The sequence below is a fragment of the Rhinolophus ferrumequinum genome, chromosome 5 (assembly GCF_004115265.2).
Source record: "Rhinolophus ferrumequinum isolate MPI-CBG mRhiFer1 chromosome 5, mRhiFer1_v1.p, whole genome shotgun sequence".
Classification (NCBI taxonomy): domain Eukaryota; kingdom Metazoa; phylum Chordata; class Mammalia; order Chiroptera; family Rhinolophidae; genus Rhinolophus; species Rhinolophus ferrumequinum.
This window is the reverse complement of record NC_046288.1, coordinates 32827763-32851601: the sequence shown is the minus strand read 5'-3', so window position 1 is coordinate 32851601 and position 23839 is coordinate 32827763. Positions and strand designations below refer to the sequence as shown.

Here is a 23839-nt window from a genome sequence, read left to right as displayed (position 1 = left end):
AATATTTGAGGAATGAATGTCTATTGCATAAACCTTCTTTAGCTTAGCAACTATTTATGTAACATTCATGTTCATCACATTCAACTTTCCATGCTTTCTAACATCTTGTTCCTAAATTCAGCTCCAATTATACTAATGAAGAAATATTTGAGGACAGCATAATAAAATATATGTGTACACAGATATGTATACTATATGCAAAATAAAATGTATGTATATAAACACGTGTTTATTAGTTTCATACTGTCATTCTAACAGTTCATATTTTAGTGCTAAATAACTAGCCTTCTACAGGGCTACCCAGATATCTTAAATTTAGCTATCATTTTTAAATTAAAATTCCATGTGTTAATTCTTGGTTAAAAAAGAAAAACGGAATAAATATGGGCCAATTCCTGTAACTAAGAATTCACCATGAGGCTGAGACTACCTCTTAGAGAACTAAATTCTTTGATAATTAGTAAACAGAAAACCCTTAAATGGCTACATTTCTGTAATGCAGTGAAGTAGTCAAACACATTAGTACAAGTCTATAAGGTTGAAGTCTGGAAAACACCTGACTGTGGTCAAAGGTAAATTTCTTTAGACAACAAAAACTTCCTTTAATCCTTTTATCAATATACCAGCATTCTGACAAAGCCTCTTCATGACGTCACCGGTTTGGACAGGAAAACATTCACTTAAAATATTTACATACCCAGTCAAATACCAACATGGGCTATTATTTGAACTAAATAAATTACTGAGGGAAAAAAGGAAAATTTAGTCCATCAGCTCAACTCTGAAACACAGCCTATCATTCTGCTGTGTAATAATGACATCAGCAGTGGCAGCTCGCAAAACTGATCTCATACTCTGTGCCATGCACAGATCTAAATGCTTTATGTGTTCTCGACCCTTTGACTCTTCCCACAAATTCTATGAGGCAGGTACTGTTGTTAACCCCATTTCACAGATGATTAAGCAGAGGCATTGAAAGGTTAAGTGATTTGCTCAAAGTCTGGTCTAAAACAGAACCAGGAATTGAACACAGGCAATCTGGCTCCAAAGTCTGTGCTCTTAACCACTAGTTGTGTTTGTTTAGATAAAATACAAACTGATCTGATTCAGCTTTCAACTATGAAGTAACATGATTTTTAAATACACCTTCACTTAACTTTGACTTCTGAGACTTCCTCACATTTCATACTGCTTATATTACCTATTTAACTTCGCTAGCAGTTGTATGTTCATTTCTGCCATTAGAGAACCCCAATTGGTAGACAAAGAAGCCAGATTACTGGTCTTAAAACATGATTTATAATCTAGGAAGCAGGAAATGCAGGAGGGTTGACCTTTCACTATTCCAAGCCGGATCATTAGAATCTCAAGGTTAGAATAAGAACAGAGATTTCATTTTACCTCGGCCCCACAGGATGCCTGAATCTCTTTTAGAATATCACTTCCAACCCTGGTTCAACATTGACCCAAGGCCTCTTCTATTTTCAAACAACTGTAATTGTTAGAAAAGTCTTCCTAATGTCAAACCTAATCTCTGTCTCCCTTTAGCTTCCACCCATTGGCCCTAATTCTGTCCTCTGGAATGTAATCTTGCTTTAGCATCATGATCTATGACCTATCGAAAGGGAGACACAAGCTTTCTGAGACTTCCCTACTGTAAGATAAATATGCACAGACGCGATGACCATGAAGCTTGAGAGTTAGAGTAACACGAGTTTCCATGAGGTGCTGGCCTTATCTTCCTCACTTGATGCACCACCTGCATTTTATATGTGGATTTGAAACTGAGGGACCAGACTGTTCTTTGATCCTATCACCTGATCAAAACTCCAAATTCCAGTTAATCCTGCTTTTTATGTAGCAAGACCATTCAACCGGGACAATAATCACTTGGAAGATGAAGAGCTTCCCCTCTTTCACGACTTGGCCACGGGCACCTTTTCTAGGTTAAATACATGCCACGGGTGCCTCTCCACAGGCCCTTTCCCTTCACTCCTTCACGTGACTATCGACGGCTCATGCGCCATCATCACCTCTAAAACTCTTAGCTGTAAAACAGCCGTGAGCAGCAGGATGAGGATTTACTTTCAACTTCAAACAGGATTTGTAAACACTGTGATAAATGAGGGGAGGCACAAAAGCTGCATGCTTCTAGCAGGTCCTCTTAAATGGAACATGCTGCATTTCAGCATCGGTTGGCGTAAATCATTTGTTTCCAGTCAGCGCTGGACTTCCCCAGTGTTCCTCTCAGGCACTTTTCCCATCTGATCCTCTGAAGAGCACATGTCAGTCGACATTATAGATAACTAATCAGTCACCGTGTCCCAGAAGACTAAAGAACACTGATTGCAAATCCATTTACTATACTTTTGGTTGAAGGTGGTACTTGCAAGATGCTAAGTAAAGGGATTTTTTTTTTTTTTTTTTTTTTTTTTTTTAGGAAAGAGAAAACACAATTTTTAACATCAAAAGTTGAGACATGTCTTCAAATGTACTTGACCTCTCTGTAGTCCCATGTGTTTCTGCTCTTTTCCTGTTTATTGCATGCTCTTTCCCCGCACTCCCATTCTCAGCCAGCTTCCTCCTTTGCACTCTGAGGAGGTCAATTGATCTTAGAGGATAAGCAGGCATTTCTCCAGGGGTGACACGGAGCTTAACTCAATCTTTTCTGGAGAAGGGGGAGGGATGGGCAAAGGCCAGCTGCAGAAAACCATCTGGATCCACTCACAGTCCCACTCTTTAACGACCTTACTCAGGGTATAACCCATCCATGAACTTCCCCAAACCTGGACCAGCATCTGCAAACAGAATCTGGCTCACAGGCTTGTTTTGGTTGGCCGGCACTGTGTTAGTCCACACAGTGCTTTCAATTTGAACACTTAATCATTTAGAATTATTTGCATAAATTCCACATTTCTGGCAACACTGGGTCTGCATTCCTTCATAATAGTAACCAATTAGAATTGAGAATCAGCTGCCCCTGTACATGGGACATGAGCCATCCAGTTTTCCATAGTCTTCACCACTCCCCATTGTGTTCTTAGAAAAAGGGCTGTTTATATTTTGTACCTTGTACATTTCATTCGTGTTTCTTCCTTGGTCCTACAGTCATTTAAGTTTGCAAGCCTGGTAGATATTCTGTCAAAGCCTATTAAATCTGTTTTCCTGTCTATAAAATACTGGGGTTGGCCTTCCAGCTCCATTGATGATATGATTTAGTGGCTTGCTGAGCAAAAGTGATATCATGTTATTCTCGATCCCATTTTCTCAGTAGCGAGGAGTACACGGCATGGCCAATGATGGCTGTGACTGGGTGACCAACTATTCCTCTAGCCCTCCTCTCAGATATGCCCTTACTTGGACATAGGTATGGCCTCTCCACAAACAAGAGGAGCCAAACGGAAGTTGAAGATGACGTTCAGGTTTGAATGGGTGATTTTCATCAAGTCCTATCTGAGTTTCCTAAGATCCATGCCAACCTGCTCATCTGTAGTCTGTTCCCAGGATCACATGAGGGCATTTTATCAAAGCAAAGGAAGGCGATGTTAGTGAAACAAGAAAGACATTTCTAATGTAATGTTGCAATATGACTCCTTGCTATATCCCAACTCTGTTAAAATATTAACAGTCTACAGCAAATGCTTCATCTGAATTATGTACATGTGTTTATTAAACTTGACAGCATAAAATAACAATTTGCCTTGGCAAGGAGTATGGTCAGTGGTTATTTAAGGTAGAGAGTTGAGGGCTTATAGTTTCAACTTTCTAACAATTAGAGCCATGCAAATAGGAATGAGCTGACTTGTCAGGTACTGAGCTCCTTGACCCTGAGACTATGTAAGGAGAGGCTGGATGAGCCTCTGTCCCAGATATCATAGAGGAGTTTGTTGCATTGGACATATGACGGGGGCGAGGGGTAGGGAAATACGGGAGGAATGGTGGACTACACGTCCCATAACACCCCCTCCCACTCCATATGCTGGGAATTCTTCCTTTTCCCGGTTTTTGCTTTTTTCTATAATTTAGAAGCCGACTGATTTAGTATTTGCTTACATCACAAGATGCTAGAATGATTGATAGTGCATGGATTAGGCTCTTGCTTAGCTGATATTCAACACTGTTTGTTTTAAAAAGAACCTGAATTTATAATGTACTTTTCATAGGATTTGTGATATGTGACTAAATCTTGTCTGAAACAAATGTCACTATTATACTAAATCCTTTTTCAGCATAAAAAATTTAAAAATAATAGCTATTAGTATAAAATATGAAGACCACTAAAGTTCTGGCAAAACAAACAAACAAACAAAAAACAAGCAAACAAACCAAAAACCCCATTTTTAAGCCTGACTATAAACCCATTGGAGGTTACTCAGCATGTCACAAGTTATCCCCTGGGCTTCATGAGCAATTATACAGGAAATTGAAACTCACGGCTAACACACCACATTAGGTTTTCAATTTGTCTCCGCAAAGCCTTAAGTATATCATGAGCACTGCTTCCAAACGTATTTTTCTTGTTTGGCTAAATAAACTAGCTCTATACCTAATATTATTGTCTTAATTAACCAGAGATTTAACTAGAAAATCCTGCCTAGGAGACACAAGATGTATAAGTAGTCACACATAGATTAAAATTTTGCTGCTTGTTGCTGATGTAATATTCCTGGATGTTGCCATATCTGGAAGAAAAAAATACCTCCAAAACAAAATGTAGAATTTCCCCAGAGAAGGTTTAGAGCAACGGAATAGAACATGTGGGGTTTACAACGGACAGGAGGGAAGGAGGGAGGTAGAGGTGGATAAGGTGTTTGGTTCAAAAAGAAATGTGTCTGAGCAAGTTTCTCTTTGGGCAAAATACAATTAAATTGTTCCAGAATATTCCAAGCAGCAAAGTGGATCTTAGTCAATGTGTGATTGATTCAGCCTGTATTGTACAAACACACTTCCATAGCTGATAATCTAGACACTGGGTGAGGAAGGTTAGAACCCCTGCAGGTATCCCCCAGAAACTCCAGAAGCTGGAACCAGCAGACGAGCCTCCAGAGAAGTCTTCCCTAATCAGGCCCAGCTAGAAGCCAGGTATGCTGTGTATCAGTTGTAGAGTTCCTGGTATGCTGTACACACTAAGCAAATATTAGAGAACTTCCCGTCACCCAGCTTAATGGGAACCCAAGGGCACTATGACCTTAAGAAGTTCCTACCAATAGAGAGAAAATATAAAAACACTAAGGACATTGCCCTAAGGTGCAGCCAGAAGGTTTACTAAGTAAAAACTGGAGTCTCAGTTCTTTGAGGGTACCAACATGCCCCTTTAGCACGCGGAATATATTTCCAGGAATGAGTTAATGCCACCTCACCATTTCCTCTCTTTTGCTAAATTGACTCACAAAAGAGGTACCTCTTTTTGCCCCTTCACCTCTGCCATGACACTTTGAAAAAAATTCAGCATTCCCGATAAGAAATAACCAAAACAAGATCATTTGAATTCCACTGAAACCAATTCATCATGTAGTGTTAAAAAAAACATCCTTCCCATTCTCCAAGTTAAATAATCAGGACAGAAACATAGACTTTGAGAGAAAGCAAGCACAGAGTCAACTGGAATTTGGGAGCTGAGGCAAGAAGGGAATTTAAAAAAAATTACCTAAAGTTCTGGAGATGGGTAGTGATGGTAGTTGCACAACAATGTGAAAATACTTAATGACACTGAATTGTACAATTACAAATGGTTAAAATTGTCGATTTTATGTTATGTATATGTTTTAATCCGTTTGGACAGCTACAACAAAATACCTAGGCTGGGTGACTTATAAACAACAGAAGTTTATTTTTCACAGTTCTGGAGTCTGGGAAGTCCAAGATCAAGGGGCAGGCAGATTCTGTGTCTGGTGAGAGCTCACTTCTTGGTTCATAGATGGCTGTCTTTTTGCTATAACCGCACATGGCAGAGGGGTGAGGGAGCTCTCTGGCGCCTCTTTCATAATCTCCTTCATGAGGACGCCATCCTCATGACCTAACCACCTCCCAGAGGCCTCACCTCCAAACAGCATCACATTGGTGATCAGATTTCAATATATGAATTTGGGGTTGGAGGGGATACATATTCAGTCTGTGTCAGTATTCTTTACCACGGTTTTATTTTTTGATGGGGGAAAAGTTACGTGATAACTCTTTAAGCAATTCCCTCTCCTGCCCCCACCCACAGCGGAGGACACACAGGTTGCGACGGTTAAACCTCACGTCTCCACTCCTCAGAATCCTAGCCCTGCGTTAGCTGGTCTGGAGAGAGCGCATCCACTAGTGAGAAGTTTCACTCAGAAACCCTGACCCACCTGTAACTCTGGATCTCTCAGTCAACAAAGTGGGAGACAGTCTTGAGATTTGGCTTGAAGAGGAACAACACCAGGATCCCTCCTCAGGGTCACCAACAGCATTTTCAAATAAAACCCCAGATTAGAGAAGAAACATGGAAAAATCAGGGATGGTTCTGTAGGGCTGTGGGGCATCTCATTGGAAAAATACACATACAAACAAGAATCACTACAAGAGTGTATCAAGATAGGGGGCTATTTAAAAAAATATATAAAAGTAAAGAGCATAAAACAAAGGGGTGCAGTTATTTCTGCAAAAGAGGAGGTTTAATCTCCAAACTTTACATTAATACATATAATGCTAAGCATGCTACTCTTTGTTTGGTGCTTCAATTTCATCTTCAAAGAAGAAAAATCCTCAGAACTTACTGTCACCTTTTCAGAAAGCCAAAATTAACCAGAAAGGAACACCGTGGTCTTGCTAACCAAATAAAACGTTTCCAGGGACGGCCGGATGGCTCAGTTGGTTAGAGCGCGAGCTCTCAACAACAAGGTTGCCGGTTCAATTCCCACATGGGATGGTGGGCTGTGCCCCCTGCAACTAAAGATTGAAAATGGTGACTGGACTTGGAGTTGAGCTGCGCCCTCCTCAACTAAATTGAAGGACAACTACTTGGAGCTGATGGGTCCTGGAGAAACACACTGTCCCCCAATATTCCCCAATAAAATTTATGAAAAAAACCAAACTTTTCCACAAAAGGCTGTGTCTCATACCTTAGTGGCACATCACTCAATGAGAGCAAAGGAGTAAACATTTTCTGAAATGAGGAGGGTTTTCTTTGGCTAGACAACCACCACATGGCAGTTATTTTCTGTCCTCGTTTTATAACAAAGAAAGACTGGCACTGGCTTGTTTGCTTTGGTTTGAGAAATGATGGTCAAGTGTAGCGTTGAGATTATGTCCTCATTACGCTTTGTAGAGGGAAACAATTTTCGTTGCAGAAAATGTTTCCCTTTCTTGCCTGGGGAATTCTTCAAAGCCTTTTGCCCTTTGCCCTCCAAAAGATAAATAAAAATAAAGCAAAATGGATACCAGGTGGAAAATGCTGCCTGGAACAAGTTTGAGAATCTAAACTCAAGGCTATAAGATGTTTACAGTTCAGTAGCATCTACTGAAAAAGCAAATTAATGCTGTCTCTTCTGTTAACTTCAGTCAGAGTCTCGAATGGTGTGGGTAGATGATAATTCTACACTCTAGTTAAGTGTTAGGAAGTCATAGATGGGCACAAAAACTTACTGCGAACACTGCTCTTAACATCTGTTTCTGATGGGGCCATTTTAAAGGAAAGGCAAAGTTTACAACATTATTTAACTTTTCTATATTAAAAAAAAAAAAATAGGACTGTGATCCTGAGGGCAACAATGGTCAGAAACAGGTTCTAGAAATATTCTGTATGGACTATGAGGTACTGAGAGCCTGGAGAAATGATTACTTGGCTTCACAGGGCTGAATGGTACTCCAGAAATAAAATGACTGCCCTTCTCCATTCAGCTATCAGGAAATTAGAAACATATACAAGCTTTCCTCAATGGAAAATGGTTAGGGAAGAGAAGTGTTCTTGTTGACCGTATATCCCAATTCACTTAGTAGGATTTGCAAATACAACTCACTAATTTTCAAGAATTAGGCTATCAGGAAGTACACTTTAATTCAAATTATACTGAACATCATTGATAGTTTCCTGATGCATGTGTAATAATGATCATTATTATAGTGGCTACCATGTACTAAATACTCCACATCAGTAGTTCTCAAACTTGAGCAAGCATCAGAACTACCTGGAGAGCTTATTAAAACTCAGATCGCTGGCTTCCACCCTGAAATTTTTTTTCTAATTTGTGGTAAAATACACATAAGATTTACCATCTTTAATCATATTCAAGTGTACAGTTCAGTAGTTAAGTTCATTTACATTGCTGTGCACCCAATCTCCAAACTATTTTCATCTTGCAAAACTAAAACGCCATGCCATTAAACATTTAATTTCCCCCTCCCCACAACCCCTAGCAACCACCTACCTACTTTCTGTCTCTCTAAGTTAGACTATTCTAGGTACCTCATATAAGTGGAATCATACAGTATTTGTTTTGTCGTAACTGGCTCATTTCACTTAGCATAATGTCTTCAAGGTTCATCCATGTTGAAACTAAAAACGTGTCAGAATTCCTTCCTTTCTAAGGCTGAATAATATACCATTGTATGAATAGACCACATTTTGTTTATATATTTGTCTATAGATGGACACTTGAGTTGCTTCAGAATTCCTTCCTTTCTAAGGCTGAATAATATACCATTGTATGAATAGACCACATTTTGTTTATATATTTGTCTATAGATGGACACTTGAGTTGCTTCCATCTTTTGGCTATTGTGAATAATGCTGCTATGAACATGGGTGTACAAATACCTCTTAGAGAACCTACATTTCAATTATTTTGTGTATATACCCAGAAGTAGAATTATCATATGGATCATATGATAATCCTATGTTTAATTTTTTAAGGAAACACCATACTGTTTTCCATAGCAGCTGTATCATTTTACATTACCACCAATAGTGCATAAGGGTTCTAATTTCTCCATATCCTCTCTAAGATTTTCTGGGGTTTTTTTGATAGTAGCTATTCAATGGGTGTGAGGTGGTATACATTATAGTTTTGATTTGCATTTCCGTAATGATTAGTGATGTTGAGCATCTTCTCATGTGCTTATTGAACATTTGTATAACATCTTTGGAGAAATGTCTATTAAAGTCTTTTGCCCTTTTTAAAATCAGGTTTTGTTGTTGTTTTTGAGTTCTATACTGGGGGTGCCAAAAAATGTATACAAGTGGACACTTTGGTCAACATTGCTCAAACAGTAGTTCGCCATAATCAGAAGTGTCTGGATCCTGATGGTAACCACTTTGAGCACCTCTTGTAATTGCAGAAGTCAAATGTGACTTGTATTCATCTTTTCTTATCAATATATATTGAGTATTACAATTTTAATACAGTTTTCCTTTCTTAAAATGTGTATATGGGTTTTTTGGCACCCTCTGTATACTCTGGATATTAACCCCTTATCAGATATATGATTTGTGAGTATTTTCTTCCACATCCCTGAATTTTTTATTTAGGGCCTGAGATTTGCATTTCTAACAAGTTCCCAGTTACTCTGATGGTCTGGGACTCACACTTTGAGAAACTGCTCTACATGGCAATATTGTTAAACACCTTACATGTATTATCTCACCTAAGCCTCACATCATTTTTGTTTCACAGAAGAGAAAATGAATGCTCACAGGAAAAACTTGCTCAAGCTCATTCCACTAGTAAGTGGTAAAGCAGGGGCTTTCCCCTGGTTGTTCTGACCTTGCATTGTGCTGTACCATCTCTGCCACAGTAAGTCAAATAAGGTCCACAAAGAATACACTCTAATGACTAAGTCAATGGACTCGAGAGAAAAGGTAATGCTTTGCAAGCTCTGTCTCTCTTTAAATCAGGACTAAAATTCTGGACCCCTTTTCTTGGATGTTATGTTCTGGCTTCATTAAGATGAGTTGATAAAACAAAGGAATCTGCTTTAAGTCAACGGGGGAAATGGTGGTGGTAGGAGACGGGGGTAAGACACTGACAAAGAACTGCTAGACCAGACCAACCTGATGAATGAACTTGCTCAGGAGCTAGCTGTTTAGCTTTGGTAGATTAGGCAAGTGTTGTGCCTTCCTCCCAAAGCTGTCTGTATTTAGACATTCCCCTAATAGCAGTATTCAATCAGGAACACATCTAGCCCATAGGGGCCTTTCTTTTTATATGGGGGGAAAAGGCACCCTCTCAGAACCTATGCAGCTGGCACCACAGTGCCTGGCCAGGTCCTCGAGGGACGGTGGGTGTGTTCTTTAACTGGTCACTGTTCAGTAAATAGCTGAAGATAAGAGTATGATAAAATCAAAAGAGTCATCACCATTGTTGCAATAGGTTGGTGTTACTATTGGTTAAAAGGGTATATATGCACCGCGCTGTTCACCTGAAGCTAATGTAGAATGATATTGGATGTCAACTATAATTAAATATACAAAGGGTGTCAAAAAAGTATACACATTCCAAAAAAGGAAAAAACTGTATTTAAATTGTAATACTCAACATATGCTGATAACAAAAGATGAATACAAGTCATGTGTATACATTTTGTTGGCACCCCTGGTATACATAGTCATGGGATGTGGAGTACAGCACAGGGAAAATAGTCGATGGTGTTGTAACAGCTGCATACAATGTCAGAGGGGTAGGAGACTGGGAGGGAGGTTATCACTTCGTGAGGGGTGTAAATGTCTAATCATTATGTTGTTTTGTACACCTGAAATTAATATAAAAAATAAAGTAAAATAAAATTTAAAAAGGGCATATATGGCCACAGGTCTATCATAGATGATAGATAGATAGATAGATAGATAGATAGATAGATAGATAGATAGTCTCCTGACTACTCATTTCCATAGATACCCAAAGGCTGGTTGTAACCTAATATCCATGATGGTTTTAAGTACTGAGGAGAAAAACAATTCATAGTTTAGTGAATTTATCAACTTCAGTGTGTTCTTCATGTCATTATGCCCAAATCAGTGACTTATTCTGATGTAAAACTGGCTATTGAAGGCCAGCCTTTCCCTTATTAGGCATGAGAAACAAAACCCACCCCTCATAGAAACCAAACTCAGCAGTGTTCTTGCAATTCTTGGTGCTAGTGTTGGACTTCACAGCTGCAAAGCAAAAGCGTGGTGGTTTTCCAGCCACTTGTCAATAGAAAATGTGGAGGTCCCTGGATGAAGACGTGGGCTTTATTCCTCTTTAGATGTTGACATTCCCCAGAGCCACCACAACAAAAACAGAATTAAGACGCAAAAGGAATTCAGAACCTTCCTTTGCTATCCCAAGCCTGGGAATCTTTTCAAATTTAAATGAATATCTGTCAAACTAATTAAGAGAAGATGCAATGCTCTCATTCTGTGCTCATTAGAGAACAACTTACTGGTCATAAATTCCTCAGAGAGTGGGATTGAATAAGTTTCTACACTCTCTACACTCTTGCTTAAGATTTCGGGCTTTGTTTATTTCCAGTTGGGCCTGTTCAGCTTGTAGACCCAGAAAGACCACAAAACATACCTTGAATCAAGTTTTAATTCCATAAAACAGAAATGGATAAGATTATTATTAAGAGATGTTGCAGCTGATGATTTTTAGTCAACAAAACTGGGGGAAATGACAAGTATTCATTTATATCTGAATGACTTTTTTTTCAAGATATTTATTAGCAGATTGCTAATCTCAAATGTTTCTCTGTCTCATATACACACATAAATATAAATATCACACACACACACACACGACTGTTTTCCATCATTTTTGCAGATTTTGAAATTGATGCTTAGTAAATTGATTTGGTAAAATATATGCAAATTGTGTCAGGGTAAAATTTAACATACCAAACCCACCTGCATAACCCTATAACATGTACTAGATTCCTGACAGTTTACCCAGTACAATACTATGTATGTAATTTAATGTATACACATGTAATTAGTAATCCAGATAACTCTGTGGGCAGAGATTTTGACCCTCATTTTACAGAAAAGAAAATAGATTTCAGAGCAGTTATTTTGCACCATACATGTAAGCAGCAAAGTCAGTAGTAAGCATGATATTTCAGAATATTTTCTTGTTTAAAATACATAGTATTGTGCCTTTAACAAATTTTGGACATCTAAAATGATAAAGAATGATTCTGTATCTAAAATTTTACTATTAGAAAGAAATTTAACTATAGCTATTAGAATTTGTATCAGATGTCCTTAAAGATACGTTACTGAAAACAAGGATTTTTCCATCTACTTAAAAGCCTATGTCTTTTCCTCATTTTTCCCTTTGCTCTGGGATTTATGCCACTGAAAATGTATTTTCCCTTTCTCCAGTAATTCCATTAGATTTTCCCCATTGATGTCACTTATTTGAGTTGCACAGTTCTCTCAACCATTTGGGAAATTCTATTTGACCATTTCTTTATTATTTCTTTCTTTTGTTATTTATATGATAAATAAGATTTTTATAATTTCTGCTTACTAAAGTTAGAAGGATGGGTTACACTTACTTTCTCTCTGGTAACAAACTGATAGTTTAAATGAACCGTCAAAGGGACACAGAATTTGAGGCTACAGTGCCAGTCAAATTCAAATCTAATTTATGGTGTTCTTTATTTTTCCCACTTTTTTAAGGATGTCTATAATGAGAACTATTTTCTCCCACTAATATGTAATCAAATGGTGTTTTAAAATCTCTCTCTGGGCTGAATGTCATTGACACATTGTCGTTTCCTGGGTAAATCTCAGCTCTTGATCTCTCCACTCTTGTTTTTAATTAAAGATCACACTGATGATGCCACTGAGGCCACCATCGCTACTGCTGTGCCCACATGGTTGATGTCAGTGGGAAATAGGGCCAACCTACAGCAGGGCAGTCTTTCCACATGTACCCTCAGACTGAAGCGCTTATCACCATGGGGACATTTTTTAACAGCCCACGTTTGAGTTGTAGAAGGTATTTAAATCCAAATCAGTTTAATGTTTACTAGTAAGGCTTTGGTCAGCACTGAATCAAATGCGCATCTACTTTGCCCCTTGAGGAATTCAATGCAAAAGCCACATTAGATTGATTTAGACATGTGCTAGCGACAAAATGTAGCTTAAACATCAACTAGTTCATTTTTGGTTTTAGAAATGAGGAAATCCTTAGCTTTACATATTCAGGTAATTAGTTGTTTATTTGAAATTCAATCTGGAATAGATAGAATATATCTTATTTTGAATGCAATATCACATTTGTCTTATAAAACTTACTATTTTAGTGTTTCTACACCCTCATTCTTCTTCCTTTAGGTGGTTTGATTTCAGAAGTTTCAATACTATCTAACAGTTACTAACATTGATCCTTAAAAAACAATGATTTCTAATATTTTCAAGGCATTCCTTAGATGGTTAGTTTTCATTTTAACAAGATAACTCAACTTTCAAGAGATTATTTTGATTGAGCACCTTTGTTTACTGGATAACACAGAGGTAACTCAGATATACTGTTAAGTAGGAGGTACATAACTAAATGACATAGTTAAGCTCAAAAGCAATCATGTGTCTTCACGTAGGAGAGCAAGTGATACATGTTTTCAGGAAATAAATTGAAAAACCAAAGCTATAAAATCATCTCCACCTAGCATTTTGATCCTATCCAGTTTTAGGGATAATAAATGTAACATGTTGGCAACTTGGCATAAATACAGCCAGGATAAATTTGACATTGACATCCATTAGAGCACAATCATCCAACACCTCCCAGTATTACACAAGCTAAAAGAGTTGAAAGCACCCTCTTCCAAGGCAACCAGAAGCTCAAATTCTAATATATGGCCCCTGTTGCCTGAAGGCTAGAATGCATGTGGGAATCCAAGATGCTGATCTTATTCCAGTATTTCATAGCTCATACTGCACAGAAAGCCAGAGGATTTGGTTATAAATCAATAAATCTCTGTCCTGCGAGTTCCAAAGTATATATATTTTTAAAAATAACTGTCTCAAGGAACGTGAGGTGCTCAGAGTTAGATGCATTTACACCATGATTGATTTGGGCAAGCTGCAATGGCTCTATCGACCAGTCTCCTGCTTAGCACAAATACAGAATAATAAAACACAATGCAACAATGAAAATGATGACAACAAAAATAACTAACGTGTGTCGATCACTTATTTTGTGCTGATTACATGTATTAGCTTTTTGAAGCTTTACTATTGCCCTCTGAGGAAAATACTATTATCCTCATTTTGAAGGTAAGGAAACTGAGGCACTGGGAGAGAAGTGATCTGTCCAAAGTTCCATAGTCACAAAGAGTCAGTGACAGAGCCAGGATCTGAATTCAGGCAGTCTGGTTCCAGAGTCTTCCCTCCTAATTCTTATGTCATATTTGCAGAGTGAATTCCATAGAAGTACCTGAAGATATACTAACATTCAACATAATGAAAAGTAATTTGTTTTCTTAGAGGCTGACCTAGAGAGAGTCAACTGAAAACCATTTCCTATAATTGATTAAGTTTATTTATTGTGATTAAATTTACTTTTGTCTACTATTTACCAATATACCTCTACTAGTAGGTTCCATACTTGAGTAATCTTTAAAAGATAAAACAAAAACTTTCTACAGAGAACAAAATCAAGGAAAGTGACATATTGTTGTAGCAGTCATTTATCATAAGGTTATATATTTTTACAGCTTTCAATAAAGACACTTAAATGCAGAGCAAAATGGGGGTTAATTTTATACCTTCTAAGATATAAGTACATGAAATTTGGGGGAGAAGTGCTTTTTTTAACTTTCTCTTTTTGAGATAGCCTGATTACCTATAGGACTTTGTGATTTTCTTTTAGCTTATTCTTAAAATCATTTGAGCATTTTTGTATCATGAGTAGCACTTATCACAGGAGTTGAGTTGGAAAATACTCAATTAATAGTTTGTGAAATAAAGATTATCAAGGAAAACAAAAAATAAAAGGGAGGTTCTGTGATTGCTCCTGGATGGCTTCCCACTTGGTAAGTACTTGAAAAGCCAACTTTCCCTTTCTTTGAAGGAGAGTGTTGAAATGTGAAGGCATTTCCTCACCCAACCTCTTTCTTTTGCTCCTCTCTTTATCACCACAAACAGCTGTGTGTCCACAGTGTGCTAAACCAACCCGTTGAAAAGTGAACACTTTAGTCAATCTGGTTATTGGTTTTCCCCACCCACAATCTTCCAAGCCAGTGTCCTGATGATTTTTTGGACTGAACTCTGACACTTTGAGAGTTACGTAGAAAGAAGACAGCCCAGACTAAACCTATAAGAAGATATACCAGTTCTTTTCCCTATACAGACTGAGGAAAATAATTTCCATTCTCAGAAAGCAATGGGAAGGCTGATTTCTTGCTTCAAGAGACACCCAGTATTGAATAATAACCACCTGTTGCTCCCAACAGCCATTATTTAACTCCAGGTTTCCCAACCTTGGCACCACTTGAGCCACATAATTTTTGGTGGTGGGGCATTGTGGGTGTTTAGCAGCAACCCTGAAGTTTGTCTACCAGATTCCAGTAGCACACACACACCCTTGCCCCACCCCAAGTTGCGACAACCAAAAATATCTCCAGACATTGTTCAATATCCCCTGAGGAGCATAATCACCTTGGTTGAGAACTACTGATTTAAAATTTAAGTTAAAATTTTTAACTGTCACTGAATTTTCTTCTTTCTTTTTGATAGCAGATTATGAATGGCTAATTTTAAATATTTCTGAAATCTTTTTTATTTTTTATTCTCAAAGGCTCAACAGATTTCAGAGTAGTATGAAAAATAGATTTCCACTTTTCCTAGTCTCTGTTTGATTCTCATGTTGCACCATGGGGATTCAGTGGCAATCAAGAACAATAATACTTCACACTTAAACATTTATTTCTTATCCTGGGCATTTTAACAATATTAACTCCTGAATTCTCACCACTCCCCTTTTTATAAGTGAGATAGAAGCACACGTGTTGTTTGCTTTCAGATACAGTACAACATAAAAACATTTTTTAATTTGTGCAAGCATATAATGGGGGCATTTACAAAAATATTACACCTTGGGGCAATGAAAACTGGCAGGCCCAGTAGGGACATTCCAGAGCAATGACCAAAGTTACAGTCTTATCAAGACCGTTTCTTGATAAGAAAGTTAAGCATATTTTCTTTGGGTGTAAGTGGCCGCTGAAGCCTCACGCTGGTAGTTAACCGTAAATATTCTATGTTGAATTATTAAATGTAATCCCAAGCGTAACTTCAGGGGCCTATTGTATTCTAGGAAAACATCATGGTGCTCCTCTATCCAGAACATAGTCAGCCCAATATCCCAAGGCATCAGGAAGGAGCCGGGTGTACATAACCTGCCCTCTAACTCACGTGGCATGCACCTCTTTCTCCTGGGGCCAATCCATAAAGAAGTCAACATGATATGCAGTCTCCGTCTAATAGATACAAACCAGAGGAATAATGAAAGTCTGCAAAAGCAAATTGTTTCTTTTCATAATGTCTGAAAATTAGCCTTAAAAAGAAGAACAGCAACGATTGCCACCTACCTCTACCTCCAGCACTGTGACCAGCGTGCTACCTGTCAGGCCCTGTCACGTACTTCACTTTCATTATCCCTTAACCTCCACAGCAGCTCTATGAGGTAGGTTGCATTCCCCTTATTTTACAGATGATATTCACAGAGATAAGTATCCTGCCCAAGGTGATAGAAGGTGATGAACTTGGAATTCAAACCCTGGACCATTCAACTCCAAAGCCTGAGCTACTATACCATTATGACAAATACAGGAAGACAAAAAGAATGCTGCTGGCGCATCCATCATCAGAAACAAAACAGACAAAAAACTGCTTTCTCCAAAAGAATGGGAAAAGGGTTTGGGATACTCTTGGTTTACATCATTTTACTCTTAAAAGAAAGAAGAAGGGTTGTGAACTAGCTGTCTGCAGTTTGGCATTACTTTGTATCCTATCTTGAAAAGACTGATTATCCACTACAGGAGGTTCTGCTGTACTTGAAAAGGGCAGTAACAATTTCCTTTAATGTCAATTGGCCATTCTCTGAAGGGGAGCAGCTCAAGATCAGGGTGTTTTTCCTCTCTCCAAAGCTACTATGGAAGCCTTCCTTTTAATCTTTAACCACAATGCTTATATAAGGAACTTTTTATTGTTATTCAACAGTGAATAGCTCACCACACACTATGTCAAAGTTCTTGGGTTTATCAGTCTTTGCTATAACCTTCCACTGAGCTGCTGATGTTAAAAACCTGGGAGCCATCCTAATCGCCTCCGTCTCCCTCACCCAAGAGCCAGCCTGTCATCAAGTCTACCTATTCTACCTTTTAGATACCAAATCCATCACTTCCTCAAGCCCTTGTAATTTCTCACCTGGACCAGTCTTCTCTCACTAATTTCTTTTCCTCGGGACTTGCCATCTTCAAAACCACATTCCAAAATGCAGTCAGAATGGTCTTTCAGACACAGATCTGATTGTGTCACTGCTCTGCCTTTTCAATTCCCCATTTGCTCCCCATCACCTTCAGGGTCCTGTTCAAACTCATGACCATCCGCGCATATGCTCTCCGGTCAAAGAATACCAAATATCAAATGCATCCAGTCCATGTGGCACCTTGTGCCAATCAGACAAAGGCATCTTCTTCTCCAGGTGGATGCAGCTGCTCCAGGAAACAAGGTCTGGGCTGGATTTCAGCCCTGCTCCCACCCCATCTCTGCCTGTCTTTTTGTGGGTCACAAGTAAACAATGGGCCCTGCATGTTCTCCTCAAACATCGCTCAGTTTACTTTGTTCAGAATGCTTTTACCGACTAAATCTCTCTACCCAACTCCTATTCATCCTGCTATAAATCAAGACAATCATCCTCCAAGTAGCTTTCATCTATTTTATGCTACCAAAAAAAAAAAAAACTTCAACAGCGCATGCCTGTTATAGATTTTCTTGTCTATTTCCCCCACCCAATACTGCATTCTGTGAAAGCAAAGACCCTGTCTTTCAGATCTGCATGCTTATAAAGCCTAACACAGTGCCTGGGAGATTGCAGATCAAGAGTTGCTGAATGTCAAACAAATGACGCCCTTTGTTTTCTTAGTCTTGTCACCATGTAAGACCCCCAGCAATTTGAAGATTAGGCCACGGTGGGGGGGGTCTGCTTCCTCAAATTACATAATCCCTACTCAGATACCAAGAAGCCAGCTTGCATTTGGCAATTACTTCATTAACCTATGATTAAGAAGAACAAACGGCTCAGATTTCAACTGCTTGTCCCCTCCTGACAAGTTCACTAATACATCTGTCATTGACTATTTTGTCCTTCACTGGATTCTGCTCCCTTCTTTCATCTTCTCCTCCTCCCAGACTTGTTCTATTTAATAAGAGCCATCCAGCTAGATGGTGGGTGCATGGAAAACTGTGGTACTCTCTTTCACGAATGGTTGGACATTTTCATAATAAAAAAGTAAAAATAAATATTAAAAAAATTAAGAGTTATCCATCCTTTCTGAACCACAGGCTCACTTCTTATATTTCTGCCTTCCATGGGATTTTTCCCCAGCAGTGCTATTTGGCTCTCTCAACTGGCCTGCCCCTGATGGCCCCACTGATTTTATTTATGACTTCACTCAACTCTTTTAGTCACTCCCTCCTCAAATCCCTCACTAATTCCCTGATACAAATCCAGAATTCTCCTCTATGTAAGTAAGGCCAAAGGGAGTAGCGCCACCAGACTTTAACTCCCTGTCAATAGCACTTGTATATCTGAAATCTAGCCATTTTACTTATGGAAAATGTACTTTTCAACTAAGCTCAGAGCCATTTTAGGAAGGACTGGGCTGATATCAGATGTTTTTAATCAGAGATAGATGTTATTGTTTCCTTGCTCACAACTATTCTAGGAGAACATAGCCCCCACCAAGCCCCTGCTGAAGGGGTGAGGTTGGACCAGCACTTCCTTGGCTACTAAAAAGCTGTCCATTTTGTTGCCCATGGAACTTGGAACGGAAGCCCAGAGACTGAGTTAATCAGGTGATAAAAGTTCCAGAGCTGTGAGGACACATGGAGTAGAATTCAAAGATGGTTCCGTGGAGAGCCAGGGCCACACACAAGCAGATGTAGGACGTTAGAAAACCAGAAGTTTTGAGAAATGCATCACACAGGATTTGCTGTTGTTACTGCAAATGATACAAGTGACATTGAACCCACAAAGAAATTCAAGCACAAATGGGAATTTCTTGGGAAGGCCAAAGATGGAGAAAACCTCAGGGATTGAATAATATTGTCAGGTTCTCCCTCACCATATCAGCTACCATCTCTTTGTGTGTGTGTGTGTGTGTGTGTGTGTGTTGGTTTCTGTATCTCTCTCTGCCTCTCTGTCTCTCTCTCTCTTATATATATAGATATACAGATATATATGTGTATATGTATAAATGTATATATAAAATTATATATAAAGGGGGTGCCAAAAATGTATACACGTTTTAAGAAAGGAAAAGACTGTATTAATTGTAATACTCAATATATACTGATAACAAAAGATGAATACAAGTCACGTTTGACTTCTGCAATTACAAGAGGTGCTCAGAGTGGTTACCATCAGCGTCCAGACACTTGTGATTACTGCGAACTACTGATTAAGCATAGACAACATCTCTTAAAATGTATATACATTTTTTTGGCACCCCCAGTATAATTTGTGTCTACAACAAATAGGATTCTTCTTTAATGTGTGTGTGTGTTGGGGAGGAGTAATTCAGGAAATAGCCACAGAGCAGAGAACTTCAGGTTTACTTCATCCCATATTAGCCACTCCAAAGGAAAGGAAGCTCTACCTTCTCTTAGTCTGTATATAAAACCTCAGGGGAGGACTCTGACTTGCCTGGCACGGACACACACTCATCTAAGATGGGCTCTCAGAATATTTACTCAGTGGTCACTCTCCCCTTCTTCCTGACAAAACTAATTCGGATTCCATTGCAGTACTACACGACTATGTGCTCAGGAAGGTGGATCCTTCCATGGCCCCAAGAGATCAATCATTCTGGCTCACCGTCAGTTGTGGGACTCTGATTCCCCTGCCAGTCACTAGTCTCGGCATCGGTATGGGACACAACCCTAGCTCATGAGATCTGACTCAAAGGAAAGTTTTCAGAAGGGGTTTTGAAAAAGTGCTCCTCATTCTTGATCAAATACACAAAACTGGACTCCTTCCTGCCTTTGGACAAAATTATATGAGGACGTGATGCCTGGAGCTGCAGCAGCACCTATTTTTTAATCATGAAAGGCAAGTCTGGTGATGAAAAGCGTCATGTTAAGGATGGTAGAATGGAAATAGATAAACCTGGAGCCTTGACGACATCACCATGTCATTCAATTAACCCTAGAACCATGTTTTCTGGGAAGCCAGTCTGCAGAGAGAGTAATGAAACTGATGTTCAAAGTCAACTCAAATGAGGAACTATAGAGTCCAATGAGAAAGTGAATAGCTGCCTACTTGATAAATCATAATCAAGGCTAATGGTTATTGACCTTTCACTATGTGTCAGTGTTCCAAGTACTTTATGTGTATTATCTCATTTAATCTACACAACAACCCAACAAGGTGGATACTTCCATTACTCCCTACTTTTCAGATGGATAAACAAGGTGCAGAAACATTGAGTAATTTATCCAAGGTCACCAACTCAGCAATGCCACGGTAGGAACTCACACTTAAGGCTTCTGACTACTTCTGACTTAATCATTAGGTTAAACTTTTCAGTGGTCCTGGCTTCCTGCAGTTGGAGTCCACAAGCTTATCTCACATCTTTTCAAAGAACCTTCTTTTTATTTGAGCTGGTGTGTGTGGTTTTACGATCACTGCTCCCAAATGTTTCCTCAGGCACAGGAATTGGCCAGACGCAGGCTTACTTTCTCCACTCCATAATAAGTCTGTGAACCTTAATGTCCATTTGTGAAATGCACTGAGTCCAAACCCCACATGAAAACCCCAATTTAGTGGAATTCATGGTTCCCTGGTTTGCTCCTTTCCTAATTGTCACATAGCAGCTGTTAGTTTGGGAGCTCTGGCGGGCACTGTTTCCAGTGTGATGTGACTTATTAATTAAAATATCAATGAACACCTAACAAGGGATGAAATTGTTTACACAGGTTCAAATAATTGCTCCATTATACCCTCACCCCTAATTATATCTATTTTTTGAGTGTTCAATATCAAAGTGCTTTGCGTTAAGTGACATCCTGCAATCACATATGTCTCTGTGGCTCTGTGAGATCAGGAAGGCATTTCTCTGGCCTTACTACTGTTTATTCATGTCACACCCTTACTCCCTCACTTATTCAACAAATATTTGAGTATCTGCCATGCCCCAGGCATTACATTAGACACTGGGTTTCAACAGGTTACTTTCTCTGCCCTCGTGGAGGGCCATAAAATGTAATGATCTGCCAGATCATTTTTTTTAATCTAAATCAACAGGAGAGCTACCACAAATGTAAAAGATGCATGCGACTAGAAAAAGCATTTTGTGAGCATATCCAATGTAGGAGTTACGAGTGCAGACCCTGCTGGCCCACTGCTTGGGTTTAAATCCCAGCTGTTATTGTGTGACCTTGGATTAGTTAGTGAACAGATACCTCAATTGTTTAACCTGTTAAATGGGGGTTAAAACTGTAGCTTTGTCATAGGGTAGTTATGAAAGCATTTTTATAAATCACGTAGAACATAATAAGTACACTACAAGTATTTGTTCAAAAGGAAAAGTGAGCTATAGTCTATTGCACTCACTGTTCATAACTAAGTAAGTCTGCAGCAGGCGGTAGCGATAGCACAACATGCTAACCTTGGAATTTGCAAACAGGAGTGCAGCTTTATCAGTGCTGCGGAGGACTGGGGTTCCAGGTACCAGGGCCAGGGTCTCTCCCCTGGGCTGGATGACTCCCCGGGCCACCCGCCTAAGCAGAATAGAGCCGCCACAATCAGTCGTTTTTTTGCTCTCAGAATCCCCAAACTTAGATGTCAGTTAAAGAGAATTTAAGGTGACTTTTCTTGCAGAATTTAATTTTCAATAAGCAGATCTTAGAAGAAAGCAGGACCACAAATTTGGAAGACATCTTAGAAGTGAAGCTGTCATCCAAATGTTTGATAACCTCGCTGACCATAGGTTACTCAGCCTCTAATGGTACATTTCCGTTGATAAGGTTTCACATTTTTAGACAGCCTTTTCCTTTATCGAGCATCTCTAGTTATCATCAAGTACTTCCTTTTATTGTTTCCAAACCACTTATCCAGGTTCTGGAATAAGGATAACCTCAATTTTAAAAGATGGTCTTCAAATTCATGGAGAATTCCCTCTCTTCTAGTTTCTGAGCTAGTCATCACTTGACATGAGTTATGACCAAAACCCTTCAAGTTCAAAAGAGGAGCTCAATCTAGATACTCAGAGGAGTGTCCAGGAAGATCATTGTGAGAGAGGGCTCTTGAAGTGTCCCAGAAAGCCATTCTTCTAGGCTCAGGAGAGAAGTAAAGACATTGATTCCTTGTTTTCATTTTATCTGCAATAGGCTCCTTCCAACCTGGAACCCTGTGGCCTAGAGAAGGATATCCATATCAAAATTCAAACATGAGTACACTGTGATACCATGTGAATTCAGTGGAATTCAACAGGACTTTTGTAGCTGAAATTTAAAACAAATGTATCAAAATACACCTGTCCCTAGAGAGTATGGACTCAGTACTTTTATAATAGAAACAATGGTTTCGCTTAAACAAGGCCAGTTTTTAAAAACTAAGTTTTTCCCTCTATATGTGTGAAGATATAGAATGGGGACCTTCTTAGGCGATAGAATTGAATACTTAAGAGGCCAAGGTTGGGAGTTCAATTCTCATAAGAACAATAAGCTTTGATCAGAACAAAGCTCTCTTCTGTGTGCTCACATCATTCTGTCTTTAAATCCTTGACAGTGGTAATAATAAACAAATGGACAATAGCTATCAATTATGGAAGATTTCTATGTGGTAGGCACTGTGCTAAAGGCTTTATACAAAGTATTTTATTTAAACCTTGAAACAAGCTCTATGAAGTAAGTTCTCATAGTGGTCATTCAGAGTAAAAGCCAAATGCCTTCCAGTGGCTCAGGGGCTCTGACCTTTGCCCCTCCTGCACTGACTCTTGGTTCTTCCTTATCACAAGTGCCTTACTACACTTTGTCTCCAGGACCTTTGCATTTGCTGTTCTCTCTGCTTGGAGTGCTCTTCCCCAGTTACCTGAAGGTTCACCTACTCCAGGCCTTCTTTCAAATATCACCTTACTCAGGCCTGCTCCAACCACCCTGTAGAAAACTGCAATGTCCCCTCTGCTACTACAGACCATACTACCCTGCTTTATATTTTTCCATAGCAGTTGTCATTTTATGACCTTCAACACAATTGACTTACTTGACCAGAATGTATTGCAAGGAGTTTTGTGTACTTTTGTTCATGCCCTAAATCCAGCACCTAGAAACACAGCTGGCACATGAGAGGCACTTCTTAAATATTTATTAAATATTTATTGGTTAAATTTTATACATGAGGCAATGGGTACAGAGAGGGTAAGTGGTCATGCTTTTTATAGAAAGAAAAACTTCATTAGGAACCCACATTCTAGAAACCAAACTCAGAGTACATATCTTTTTCCTGAGAGTTAGTGGCATCACCTTTGACCATGAAGGGAAATAGATTAGCTCTGACTAAAAATTCACAAGTAGAAATACACACTACCAATCAAGAATAGAATGAAATATTCCACATGTGTACTATATTCAAGAATGATATATATGTGTAGGCAAATCACTTGGAAT

General features: G+C 38.9%; 1 protein-coding gene and 1 long non-coding RNA gene across 5 annotated transcripts in view; one reads left to right on the top strand and one right to left on the bottom strand.

Moving 5' to 3' along the window:
* LOC117022175 (uncharacterized) overlaps positions 1-16378 on the top strand; it is a 39787-nt gene extending 23409 nt beyond the window's left edge. The window contains exons 2-3 of one of the 2 annotated variants that reach the window (XR_004423001.1): positions 9639-9688; positions 16266-16378. This is a non-coding gene — a long non-coding RNA (uncharacterized LOC117022175). Of the gene's footprint in view, positions 1-9638; positions 9689-12773; positions 12912-16265 lie in introns of those variants that run through there. The other variant, XR_004423002.1, reaches the window with a different exon arrangement.
* SHROOM3 (shroom family member 3) overlaps positions 1-23839 on the bottom strand; it is a 289238-nt gene that overhangs the window by 134290 nt on the left and 131109 nt on the right. Inside the window, exon 2 of one of the 3 annotated variants that reach the window (XM_033105949.1) lies at positions 16364-16428. The exons of the other annotated variants lie outside the window; for them this stretch is intronic. Coding sequence (XP_032961840.1) covers positions 16364-16398 — 35 coding nt within the window. The 5' untranslated portion in view covers positions 16399-16428. The remainder of the gene's footprint in view (positions 1-16363; positions 16429-23839) is intronic. 3 annotated transcript variants of the gene reach the window in all.